At 40.8% G+C, this 13,500-nt stretch overlaps 1 protein-coding gene across 8 annotated transcripts in view; it reads left to right on the top strand.

The window, feature by feature from the left end:
* BTRC (beta-transducin repeat containing E3 ubiquitin protein ligase) overlaps positions 1-13,500 on the top strand; it is a 207,599-nt gene that overhangs the window by 138,180 nt on the left and 55,919 nt on the right. For all 8 annotated transcript variants that reach the window (XR_016280034.1, XM_089509705.1, XM_089509702.1 and 5 more), the window contains 3 exons: positions 2,945-3,131; positions 8,313-8,409; positions 13,270-13,407. Coding sequence is in view for 7 of the 8 variants with exons in the window: in XM_089509705.1 (XP_089365831.1) it covers positions 2,945-3,131; positions 8,313-8,409; positions 13,270-13,407 (422 nt within the window). In the remaining variant the exon portion in view is untranslated. The remainder of the gene's footprint in view (positions 1-2,944; positions 3,132-8,312; positions 8,410-13,269; positions 13,408-13,500) is intronic.

Genomic DNA, 13,500 nt, shown 5'->3' with positions numbered 1-13,500 from the left:
GCAGTAGCGCAAACACGGCTCTTTATTCCATACCTCGGGTGTCCCGGACACCTGCAGCTTGTTCAGCCCTTCACTTACACCTTCCCGATGTGCCCCCTCACCTCATCATTGGGACTGCGTTAAGTCATTTCTTTCCACGAATCCTGGTGAATGGATTTTCTTCTACCATACTTGTACAGCGCCACCATTGCTGCTTTCATACAGTCGCTGCATACAATGGGGATGCAGCCACAGCCGTTTTGAGTTCCCCCCATCATATGTGGCGACTGCACATTCTCCAGTCCAGCTCGGACGTTTCAGCACCTGCCCTATAAGATGACACCCAGCGTATAAGACGACACCCAACTTTTGAGAAGATTTTCCTGGGTTAAAAAGTAGTCTTATACGCCAGAAAATACAGTATTTCCCACAGCCAAACTACTATGTTCCATTTGCATTTAGGCCAGAAGCAGACAATTTATGGTCCTCCCAATGATAATGGATTCCCCTTCCCATCAGCCCCAGACAGCATGGCCACTGCTGGGAGAACAAAGAGAACTGTAGTCCAGCATCTGAAGAGCCACAGGTTTCCCACACCTGATTTAGGTTTCTCTGTGCCAGTTTCATGTTACAGACAATCACATAAGAAGAGTATCATGATGAGAATGTACAAGTGTTTCAGTGCAGATTAACATTCTCAAGAAGCCGTTGTATCCCAACACATATCACAAAGTCTATAGCTCAGTAGTAGTTCATTCACTTTGTATCCAGTGTTCAGTCTCTGGCATCTCAAAATGGGGATGGAAAAGATCTACTCTAGTTTTTGTAAACCATAGTGGGCAGCTTTTTGCCCTCAATATCTTGCAATTCCCACCTTTCCTTGTCATTAGCTATGGTGACTAGGGCTTCCTGAGAGTTGCTAACTAGCTAGATGCTATTAGTTGTCCATCCTAAAGTGAAGTCACAATTATATGTCCCTTCCGATGCTGCTGGGTTGCAACTCCCAGCAGCCCTGGTCTGCATAGCCAATGGTAAGAAATACTGGGAATTATAGTCTGACAATATCTAGAGAGCCACCTGACTTCCACTCCTAGTATAGATAGTATTTAGCTTAATGGACTAGTGGTCTGACCCACTATAAAGAGTTTTCTACTCGCCTCAAACTTAATAACCCTGTGACCCCTTCTCATATTTTTGTTGGTAACAATCTGATCTCATTTTAATCCTGTATCTTGGACATCTGGTCTCTTGATTTTGTACTCCTGTCATTTACTTCTTGCTGGTGTAATATAGTCTGCATTCGCATTGCAGAAATAATCCAACTTGACACCACTTATCTGCCATGGTTCAATGGTGTGGAATTCTGGGAACTGTTTTTTGTTCTAGCACTGGAGCTCTCTGTCAGAGAAGACTCAGTGTCTCACAAAACTGCAATTCCCAGATTTCCATAGCATTCAGCCATGGCAGCTAAAGTGGTGTCAAATTGGATTATTTCTGCGTTCTTTGTGGTCTCTGTCACTCAAACAAACACACTTTGGTTTGGAGCAAGGTAGATACAGAGTTATGAAAGTGACTTCTAATTAATATTTGTAGCATAGGTGATGGATTTGTGCATCTGGTACAGTATCTTTGGTCTTTTCGTAGAATTTTAAAACAAATAAATACATAAATGCTAAGACCTTAATACCTATAATTTTTAGTTCAAGAAAAACTTCCTATCACTCATGTTCACAAAGCATTTGGCCTGTTACATATCTGTACAAATTTGGCTGGCAAAGATACCCACCTGGCCGTCTCCAAATCTCACCTGCATCATAGAAACAACAAAGAGAAGCTTCCTTAGACAAGCATATTTTGTTGTTGTTGTGTGCCTTCAAGTCATTTCTGACTTATGGCAACTCTTAAGTGAACCTATTACGAGGGTTTGTAATTGCCTTCCTATGAGACTAAGAGAGTGTGACTTGTCCAAGTTCTCCCAGTGTGTTTCCACACCTGAGTGGGGATTTGAACTCTGTTCTTAAAGTCATAGTCCAGTGCTTAAATCATCACACCATGCTGGCTCTTGTGAGATATATTAGAGGCTTCTTGTTCTTCTGGGTGTGGAATCTGCATACATTTGGGACAGTAATTCGGTGGAGGAACCTAGCCAGCTCAAGTAGCCCAGAATGAATCCCTTTCTACTTACATGATATTAACCCGTTTATCAATGCACTGTCTGTTTTGTATATTAGCCACTGCCCCCTTTTAAAAAAAATATCAGTTAACATCACAGTCAGTCCTTTTATTGGTTATGTTGGAAAATGCTTGCTATTTGCTTGTTTCATGTTACATGTTTTTCTTCATTCTGGCAAAATAAGTAGCATCAGTAAAAAAAATTTAACTTGCTCTTTGTGATGGCTGTCTCACCACATACACACACACATACAGGCACAACATACATACATACACGTGTACCATTTCCTTCAAGGTGGGCATTAAGAAATGGACGTGCATATGTTTTGAGGTTTTCTGTTTTTCAGTCATCAAGGAGTTCTTGTATTAGCAAAAAGCAGCTTTTGAGCTGTTGGACTACAAGCTATAGTAGCAAAATGAGAAATAGCACTAATATAGCAAGATTTGGAGGGATACATCATCAAGAAAGAAAAGCAATAGCAAGTAGCAAGTACATTTCTGTACTGCTTACTGATGTACTAAGCCTTCCATAGAACATCCCCCAGTGCTAAAAACTCATAGAAATAAATTGGAATGACTTGCTGGATTCGTTATTATCTTTAATGATTTGCTCTTTCTTATCTCAAAAAAGCTGCTGGTTTCTGAACTTCACAAGAGACTATTTTTTGCTTTATCATCCCAGCTCTGTAATAACAAGGAAGGGAGCAAGCAATGATAGGGATGAAAATGTGTTCTAAACAGTCATAGACTCTTGATGAGCTCCCAAGTGCTCACAGCCTGTCTTTCTTTCCAGCTCGAGGCCTGGATCACATTGCAGAGAATATCCTGTCATACCTGGATGCAAAATCTTTGTGTGCTGTTGAGCTGGTGTGTAAGGAATGGTACCGGGTGACATCTGATGGCATGCTGTGGAAGAAGCTGATTGAGAGGATGGTCCGGACAGACTCCTTATGGAGGGGTTTGGCAGAGCGGAGAGGATGGTGAGACTATCATATATGCATTTTCCTCTTGCTTAGTCAAAGAATTAGGTTCTAGTGAATGACTTTGTAATTAAATGGTGTGCTGTGATTTCATTTTACCTGAAAGCTAGAGGAGGATGTTTAAAATATGACACATAGTCCTTTCCTTTAGACTGTTCTCTGCGAACAGCTGTTCTCTTTTCACTCCAGAAGGTGTTCCAGAAACTTCAGGAGCAGGTACCTCAGGAGTAGATCAGGAGGCAGTGTCCAGTTAGTTAGTTGCTCTGTCAAGAAGTTGGCACTTCCTCTCCCCTCATCAACTCTTGACTGGCCTTGCCTAATGACAGTTACAGCACTCATGAAAGCTCAGCATTGTTGTTTTAAAATCAAATGCATCTTCTCTTCCTCACAGTGGAGCTTACTGAGGAATGGGAGTTTTCAACATTGGCAAGACTCAGTGAGTGGTGTGTACACTTCCCCATTTCCTCAAGGGTGAACTGACCATACCAAGGGACTCTACTTGCTCCTAGAATTCCACCTTATATTAGGACAACAGTATCTCAGTCACTGAAGAACACAGCAGCAGACACCATTTGGGGAAGAAATATTGACTCTCACATCCCATACCATGGGTGCCCAGCACAGTATTACAATAACTTACTGGATCATGAGATGTGAATAAAATATGGCTTACCTCCAGGTCAACCCCACTATCTCCAAATTAACACATTTTTGTTATTAGTTACAGGGTTGATGAGTTCTTCCTTTCTTCTGCTCCTAGTGCATGAGGAAGGAGGAAGGCCCCTCTGTTAGAAGAAGCAACTACATTATTAGACCCTACCTCCTAATTAAGAAGAAATGACTAATCCAAAGATAAAGTCCACCCAATTATATTCACCCTAGAAAAACATAAATGCCACATTCTTCCTTCATATTGGTATATAATAATATAATATTAAATATAAATTGTTTATTTATATACCGCTTTTCCTTGTAGATCAAAGCGGTGTACAGCATTTGAATAATGACCAATGTCATATTACAATACGAGCAAATTAAAAACGGTAATACAAATTTCAATCCAATATAATTACCTAAAAACATGAATGCAGCAGTATTAAAAACATAAAATATATATAATACATAATCAATCAATTTGGGGGATACTTTTATTACAAGGAATTGGTAGGATAAGCTTGTTGGAAGAGGTAGGTTTTCAATGCCTTTTTAAAGGCTTCCACTGTACCACTGAGGCGGATCTCTTCTGGAAGAGCATTCCAGAGCGTGGGCGCTACAGCCGTGTAAGCTCTTTGATGGGTAGTCGCCAACCTCACCTTAGGGTGTTTGAGTAATAATTTACCTGTTGTTCTGAGAGTGCGGGGTGGATTATGCAGGGAGAGGCGTTCCCTCAAGTAACCAGGGCCCAAGCCATTTAGGGCTTTAAAGGTAATAACCAACACTTTGTATTGGGACCGGAAGCGAATTGGCAGCCAGTGGAGAGATTTTAATACGGGTGTTATATGATCTGATCTAGTTATCCCTGTAATCAATCTGGCTGCAGCATTTTGAATCAGCTGAAGCTTCCGAACCTGATACAAAGGTAGACCCATGTAGAGCACATTACAGAAATCCAAGCGAGAGGTTACCAGTGCATGTACTACATTTTCTAGGTCCTTTCGCTCCTAATGAATATTGAAAATTTAGTAGTTATAAGGTCAGCCCATAATCCAAGTGGGGGCAGGCATAATTTATAAAAAGCAGGTAGGTTGAGTAGTTGTATAGGTAGTAGATAAACTTCTAGAAGCCAAAGGTAGGTGTGTTTTACAGATCATTTTGTTTTCTCAACATATTTGTGCAATTAGAGATTTATTCAATTCGCAGTCACAAAGCACAGAATACAGACCACTGAGGACAAGGATTCAGAAATTCAGTTGAATTAGTTAATCAAATAGAGTAGTCTTTCTATTACACATGCCCTAACCCAGGTCTACAGCTTCTCTGCTAACATTTCATTAGATGCTTCTCTCTCTGGGGTAATTCCCTTAATACACAATTTTCTCTTCCAGGGACATGGCTGATACGTTGTCTGTGATACAGTTGGGCATGAATATTTCATAAAATAAACAAGAGAAAAGTGACAGCTAAGGCATTTTAACTGTTATTAAATGTTTAGGAAAAATAATAAGGCTGCAAACCTGCAAGTGCAAATTCTTTTAATAGCTTTCACACTAGGGATGTTATAATTTATGGGGAGAAATAATGTTTATTAAATCTTTTTAGGTCTTCTAAAGTTCCTAAAATTCAGCTAGTTCCTAGCATTGATTACCAGAAGTACCTGGATTGCTTTTTTCTTAATAACATTAACAACAAATAAGGTTTGTTCTGTAGTTACATTATCCAGTAAGTAATACATGACCAAGTTTAAGAAATCGTTTGAGGTCCAATATAGTGTAGCTGGTAACTCATAGTTAACACATGAGACAGCATATTAATACAGTGTGTGAGCAGAAATAGTAATGTTTTAGTTCTAGCACCTTCATGGTGCTAAAAGAAATTTCCTTCTTAACATTCTATTTGCATCATATAAAAATAATGCACTTCCAAAGCCATAGAAAATGGCACAGTTTACTTATGATATATTCTAGGATAACATTTCAATGCCTGATCACTCTTTGATTCTCATTAGGTACAAAAACTATTGCAGTAACAGTATCCCCTCTTTCACTCTGCAGGAGATAACATTGTTTGTTTAGAGAAGGTTACTGAACAATGAACTGGCAAAGCTTAATTACTCTGTAGTATCACGTTTTTATTATAAAGCTTGAAATATTGTCAGAGATTAGAGTTGTGTTTGTCTGAAATGCTTTTAAATCACATAGTTTTCTCCTTATGTCACTATTCGCTATTTTTATTGATTGATCACTGGATCTAACAAGATTGACATATTGCAGTTACAAAGGAATAATCAGATAACATTATAGTCGAAAGTGTCTTCTCTTGTTTCCCAGCACCAAAAAGGCAATAAATTATTATGAGGCTGTCAAAATCCCATAATGTAAGATATTTCAGTACAATACCTTGTAGATATGCTAGCAATAAATCCCTTAGTAACATAGCTGGGTGTTTTATTTATCAATATATTTTCCAAATATATTTCCAAAATTCCAAAATAAACTCAACATTTATATTCAGAATTCTCTATTCTTCACAGTAATAAGGAAAATATGATTCCACATCTGGAGAACGCCAAAGCATGCATGCATAAACAAATAAACAAATAAAATGAACTGTAAAAGAAATAAAAAGAGATGTGGCCACTCAAGTGGCTAAGATGCTGATTCTGATGATTGCAAGATCAGCAGGTTGGCAGCTCGAGGCCCAAGTGCCACATGATGGAGTGAGCTCCCATCACTAGTCCCAGCTTCTGCCAACCTAGCAGTTCGAAAACATGCAAATGCAAGTACAGTGCGCCCGTGCTATAGGCGGGTGACCCATATGCAGCTTCCTGTTTACGCGGATGCCGTGCGATGGGAGAGTGAATGGCGCATGCACCCATGGCACGCGCACTCTCCCACGCCGCAAGCACAAGCCCCATTCAATCGAATGGAACTCAAGCTTACGCGTTTTTGGCTTACGTGGGGGGGGATCTGGAACTAATCCCCCACATAAGCCAAGGGACCACTGTAGATGATAAGTACCACTTCTGTTGGAAGATAAACAGCATTCTGTGCAATCATGCTGGCCACATGATCACAGAGTAGTCTCTTTGGCTTAGTAACAGAGATGAGCACCTCCCCCTACAGTCAGACACAACTTGACAACCTTCTCAATGGGGAATACCTTTACCTTTACCTTTTAAAAGAAATAAAACATAGATATATAGTTTTAAAATCATTACTTTGGATTCTGTTGTAGTAATTGAAGATTCAAATCATTTATTACGTAGTTGTTGAACCTTTGTGTGTTGTTCACCCTGCACATTCTGGGATACCTCACATGTAAAGAAACATCTCAGGATAGCTTCAAAGTTTAGAGTAGGGGGGGAGCAACTGCACAGGAAGTGGGGGCCACTTTTCCTCTTTGTGCCTCACCAGCATATTTTGGCATGCCCAAAGTGATGTAGCATCACTGCCACCTGTCTTATGGGCTGGTTTTTGGTCATTGTTTGTTTGTTTTTTAATGATGTGTTTTGGAATGTTTGGGAAGCTTTGTAGGGTTAGGGGAAGCAGACCAGTGCAGTTTTGACAAATTTTGGAAGGTTTGGGGGCAAAAAAAATCACCTGAAAATTGGCTTGAAAAACATTTTTAAATTTAAATTTGGTCCTTCTTAGGGGCTTCAAGGCTAGACTTAAGTGTTCCAAGGGCCACACATTACCTATCACTGATTTAGAGCAAGGGAGCTCAGTAGGGGGAAGAAAACTATCATGTATCACTGAAATGTAACAGGAAAGGAGAGCAGAGAACTGATGTAGGTTAGATGTCATGCCTGAGCTGCAAAGACTATCCTCTGAGACATCTCTGCCCATCTCTCCTGGAATGTTTCCAGGCAAAAAAGTAGTCAGTATGCCTGTGATGGGATTTGTAGCTTCTGCAGTGTTCATTGCCTCCTTAACTTTCACAAGTGTTTTTTTTTAAAAAAAAATGACACAGCAGGAAGTGATTGCCATTCATTGTCACCTCCATCCCATCTGCAGACACACACACTTCTCTCACAATCTGGCATAGCCTGTGTGCATTCCACAACCAGGCCATGTTCAACAATAAAGCAGTTTACCAGATCCTGGGAGTAGCAATAAAATGCAGTTACTAACACTGTGGATTATTTAATTATTTTTACCTTAGGACCAGTTAGATTGTTGAGAACACGCTAGTCTCTGAGATGTTCTTTTGCTGTCACTTTCCTTTGAAAGTGCTCTACTTACTTATCCTTCCCCACTAACAACTGGCAAAGTTTTACTTCTTCCTTTTATAAGATAAAAAACAGCTATAGATTTAGTTAGGCACCTACTAAATTTGCCTGGTGTCTAAAAGCAATAGTATTAGAAAACAGTGGGGTAAGACATCTATTCTAAATCTGATCAGCTTTTTCTTTCTGGCCAGCAACTGGAGTGCTACAAGTCTCTTACAACTGCTATACAAAATAGCCAAGTCCATAAGTAATGCTACTCTTCATTCCTTTCCTTCTTTCTTTCTTTCTTGTAGGGGACAATACCTTTTTAAAAACAAGCCTCCCGATGGGATGGCCCCACCCAACTCCTTCTACAGAGCACTTTATCCCAAAATTATACAGGATATAGAGGTAAGAGCCAGAAAACATGAGGGAGAAATCACAAACTTCAGCTTCTTAGGGTTACTTTAGTTGCTATAAATTTCCTGCGGCAAGACCTGCCAATTATGGCTTCCTACCATATATATGGAGAATGACAGAGAACTGTGTGTCCTTTTGGTGATAAAAAGTGTCCTTTTTCCACTTGAAGTCTTATCCTTTTTAGAAATAACCTTTTTTATTTAGTTTTTAATGTATTGTATATACAACCATATACTACTTGCCTTATAAGTTGAGGGAAGGTTTTGGGGCCCAAATTATGAACTTTGATATGACCTGTAGATAAATCAAGGGTAAAACATATGGGCACATAACAAACAAACATTTAAAGGATGTAGCAAAGGAAACAATGTCAAAGAACTTAAAAAATTCCAGCAAGCATAACTGTTTGTGCTCACATTAAAGGCTGGATGGATGAAATACTAGAGGGAGGGGATGTTCAGTACTTTTAAGACAGATTACACTCTTGCCTCTCACCAGGGGATGGTTTCTTTTTTATGTAAGAGTTAAAGTACAGTACTTACATTAGCCCTTGGGTAAGTCGACACAGGTTTTTGGGGGTCAATTTTTTGACTAAAATTTCTAGACTTATACATGATACAGTACTACTTCGTTATGGTCTCTGACTCTGCCCCTTTCGGAACCTTCTGGAGCAGTACAATATGCATTTGGTGATAGCCTTTCCCCCCTCCACATGCCTAACCTCCATATTTCCCTCCTAAAACCTCAGGTCCTTTTTCTCTGTGACAGTAGCAGGTTCATGAGCAGCTTGTTTGAACATTTGTCTGACTGACTGTTTTGGATTGATTTGGCTTGGATTTGGCTTATAGACTTTCTTCTCTCTCTCTCTCTCTCTCTCTTTGCATTTTGATTTTGGTGATTCTTCTGTTTTACTTGTTTTTGACCTCAGGCTTCCATGACTATTCTTTGCCTCACAGATATGGTTGGTATTTCAGCTTTCAACAACCTCTAGGTCTGTTTGGATAATGGCTTCTGCTAGAAAGATTTAGAGTCTAGATCATTTAAGACTATGGGCCTGAACAGACAGGCCAAAATAAAGCTGCTTCGGGTCACTTTGGAGGTATGTGTTTAAATGACAAACACATCTTAAGAGATCAGAAGATGCACCAAAGCTGTGCTCTAGTCCTTAGGACTGGAGCGTGACTTTGGCATGGCTTTCGGCCTCTTAGGATGCATACAGCATTTAAACAGCATAACTCCAAAGTGACCCAAAGCAGCTTTATTTTGGCCTGTGTGTTTGCACCCTAAATTGGCAGAATCCCAGAAAAGGATGGTTGTTTTAAGTGCCTCTTGTGTCTAGGTGAGAGGCATATGTGGAGGCATATAAACACTGCCAGACCTTTACCCCCACCCATATCATTGCAACTTTTGTCGGTATCAAATGCAGAGGTGTCCCTATACCATTTTTATCAGAACCCAATGTCCTCTTTCTATTACTGAAAGGGCTGTGACTACATTCATTTTCACAATTTCAATGAGTTGCATTGTCATCACTATAACACTGTGAATTGGTACCAGGGTTGGTCTCATCAACCACAGTATCACTTTTGCCTCACTCGTGCCTCACTGTCCTTCACAGGATGGTCCATATCAGCCTGACTTTTCAGTTCCATCTCACTCTCCATCTTGAGTTCACTTTCTACCTGGCTCTTTGACGTCAAACACTGTAGTTTTGGGATCGGATATGGAGCATGTTTGTCTGGCCTCAGTCACTCTGATTCCTCCATCTTGGCCATCACCTTGGCTTGAGATTTCCAATTCAGGAGATGACTGAGATTCATCTTCCAAATCCTCTATAGTGGTTGCCTAGCAGGCTTCTTCAGCACTGGTTGGCAAATAATGACCTGAATTCTCCTACAGATGGTGTAGGACCTTTCACAAAGCAGATGCTTAGGATGGCAAAGGAGCCTTCAGTAGTGGACCCAGTCTTTCAACCTGTTCAAAATCAGGGGCCTGCATCAGCTTCTATTTCTTTTCTTCTCTACTGAGTCATATGGTTCTGGACAAATCCACCAACCATCCCTTTAACCTTTAAAAAGTTAGAAGGTCATTACAGGGCAATAGAATTGGAATCTGAACGGCTGGTCCCGTATCCAAAACCAAACTCCATCCTCATGGATGCTGCCCAGTCAAAGACCTTCCAGAAATTCCATTCTACCCCTGCTGATCGGGAGAGGAAAAAGGTGGATGCCACGAGGTGCAAATTCACTGCTGCCCTTCTCATCAGGACTGCAAATTATGGAGCTTGTATGGGAGCATAATCAGCAGTTTCTGTGGGAGAAGGTGTCCCCATCTTTAGTCATACTCTCAGAGGAGAACCTAAAGTAACTGCCATCCTGAAGGCAAGAGGCCATAGGTTAACTGGGCAGCAGATTACCAAATCTCAGCCTGCTGCTAATTGCAGCAGAAAGGAATTATTGAGCTCCAGCATTATGCTTGGTTCAGATAGTCTACACCAGTGATGGTGAACCTTTTACGGGCCGAGTGCCCAAACTGCAACCCAAAACCCACTTATTTATTGCAAAGTGCCATGTCCCTCTGTCTTTCTGGTAACAAACTCTGGCAAACTCTGTGCTGGGGCGATGGCACATGTGCCCACAGAGAGGGCTCTGAGTGCCACCTCTGGCATGCGTGCCATAGGTTCGCCATCACTGATCTAGACTCTCACATCAAGCCAGAGCAATAATTGAGGATCTCCCTTTTAGTAATGGTGGTCTCTTCAATGCTGAGACTCATAGTAAATTGGGGCATACATACAAAATGTGCTGCACAGCTACCAAATTCAGCTTTCACTCTCAGCAGCAGTCTTCAGTTAGGCCCAGGTCCTATTGGTTGAGATAAACTCCATTTTACCATCTCTATTATAGTTTGCTATTCTGGACCTGAAAGATGCTTATTTCCACATCATGATCAGACTGTCCCACAGGCACTTCCTATGCTTCACTGTGGGAAGACAAGCTTACTGCTTCTGCATCTTGCTATATGATCTTTGCACTGCCCTGTGGGTGTTCACCAAGTTCATGATGGTGGTGGCTGCTTGACTTCATCAAGAAGGTGTCATTCTGTTTCCTTATATAAACAATTGGCTTTTGGCTGCTTACACTCATCAGCATCTTCTCATGAATATCATTTAACACAGCAGCTTTTGAAATTTTTAGGCCTTATTGAGAACCTTGAAAAATTCCACTGAGAACCATCACTATATGTACAGTTTATAGGGGCCTTACTAGACTCCCTTGCTCAGGCCACTTTTTTTCCTGACAGACATATTGCCTTCAGAAAGCCACCTTTTGATATTTTCACAATCGAAGAGTACGTGGCAGAGACATTCAGGTCCACCTGAGGTTCATGGCCTCAATGATGTCGGTAACACCCTTTGTGAGATTATGAATGAGACTTCTATAAGTGTGGTCCCTGTCATTCTTCCATCCTCTCATCAGCTCTCTACACAAGAGGCTGACAGTTCTGCAGAGAATACATCTTTCTCTATAGTGATGGTGGTTGGACATCTACAGAGCTGCCACCTGGCCCCAGTCATCAACCTTTATCTTACACTATACACTGGAAACAAGGTCCCAGATGAAGATGGCATTTGGGAGACCTGTGTTGCATGTTACTACTTCCTCCTATGGTTACTAGTTTGCTAGTCTCCCATTTATGCGAGTCACAGAGACCACAAAGAAGAAAAACAGGTTGTTTGCCTGTAACTGTGGTTCTTTGAGTTGTCATCTGTGAACTCACACAACCCTGCCCATCCTTCCCTCATCTTGCCTTCCTTAACTCCTTAGCTGCTGCTTTGGTATTTGTGGAACTGGGGATTTAGGCAGGAAGTGCATGGGTCAGGAGCATGGAGTGTTTGGCTACCACCAAAACACTAATTTTACTGTTCTAGAAGGTTCTAAAAGATGTATTGTGCAGGTCCAGATAACCTGTTTGTGTGAGTTCACAAATGACCACTTGAAGAACCACAGTTACAGGTAGGCAACCTGTTCATCTATTCCAGAGCTTGGAAAAGTTCTTTGAGGTAACATAAGTCCTAGAATTGCCCTGCCAGTATGAATACTGGCTGTAGTCAAAATAATTTTTTTACACTCTGATCTAACCATACATTGTCTCTCCATCCCTTTTACTGAAGAGGAATGCACTTTCATGGTAAGAACTGAGATTGTGTCCTGTCTTTCTAGAAGCTGGTGGATTAGGGCCCAGTGGAACATGTGCTGAACAACAAAATGGTTGGGAAAGAGGAGAAAATATTCTCTAATGGACAACCAGGAATACAGTCAACAGAAGTGTAGGTTGAAGTAGACAAGAGTTAGCAAGCATTCTGCCATATACTGTAGTCAAGGAAGTGAGAGAGACTCAGATGAAACATCTCTCCTGACAGTTGGTCGCTATTGATGATGATGATGATGATGTTTCAAGTTGTTTCCAAGTTATGGCAACCCCAAGGTGAACCTGTCTCAGGTTTTTCTTGACAAGATTTGTTCAGAGCAGGTTTGCCTTTGCCTTTCTCTGACCAAGAAACTCTTGAATAAGCCTGCCAATGCTATCAATGAACTGTATTGTAGATGGTTGGTGTTTCTGTCTTCTTGGTAGTGGCTCACATCCTCTTGGAAAGGTTTGAAATTGAGCCTGGGAAAGTGGGGAAGGAGCAGCTTGTCCCATTTCCTATATAGCATGCCCTAGGAATATATATTGGTAAATGATTTCAGCATTAGAATTGCCTCTGTTGTCTCAGGAATCTAGCATACTGAATTGTTTAAAAATTTCTATGATGTTTCTGCCACACTTTACTTTTTTTCCCTCCCTCAGACAATAGAATCAAACTGGAGATGTGGAAGGCATAGCTTACAACGAATCCACTGTCGAAGTGAAACAAGCAAAGGAGTTTATTGTTTACAGTATGATGATCAGAAGATAGTGAGTGGCCTCCGAGACAATACTATCAAGGTGGGAGTTCTTCAGTGCATATAAAATAGGATAAAAAGTCAATTTCTAGAAAAAATGCAGGTGTAACTTCGTTTAGGCAGAGAAATATAGCAA

This window comes from Sceloporus occidentalis, unplaced genomic scaffold (assembly GCF_023333645.1).
Source record: "Sceloporus occidentalis isolate IW3139 unplaced genomic scaffold, rSceOcc1.0.p SCAF_2, whole genome shotgun sequence".
Lineage (NCBI taxonomy): Eukaryota > Metazoa > Chordata > Lepidosauria > Squamata > Phrynosomatidae > Sceloporus > Sceloporus occidentalis.
The sequence above is the reverse complement of the archived record's forward strand: the minus strand, read 5'-3'. Positions and strand labels throughout refer to the sequence as shown.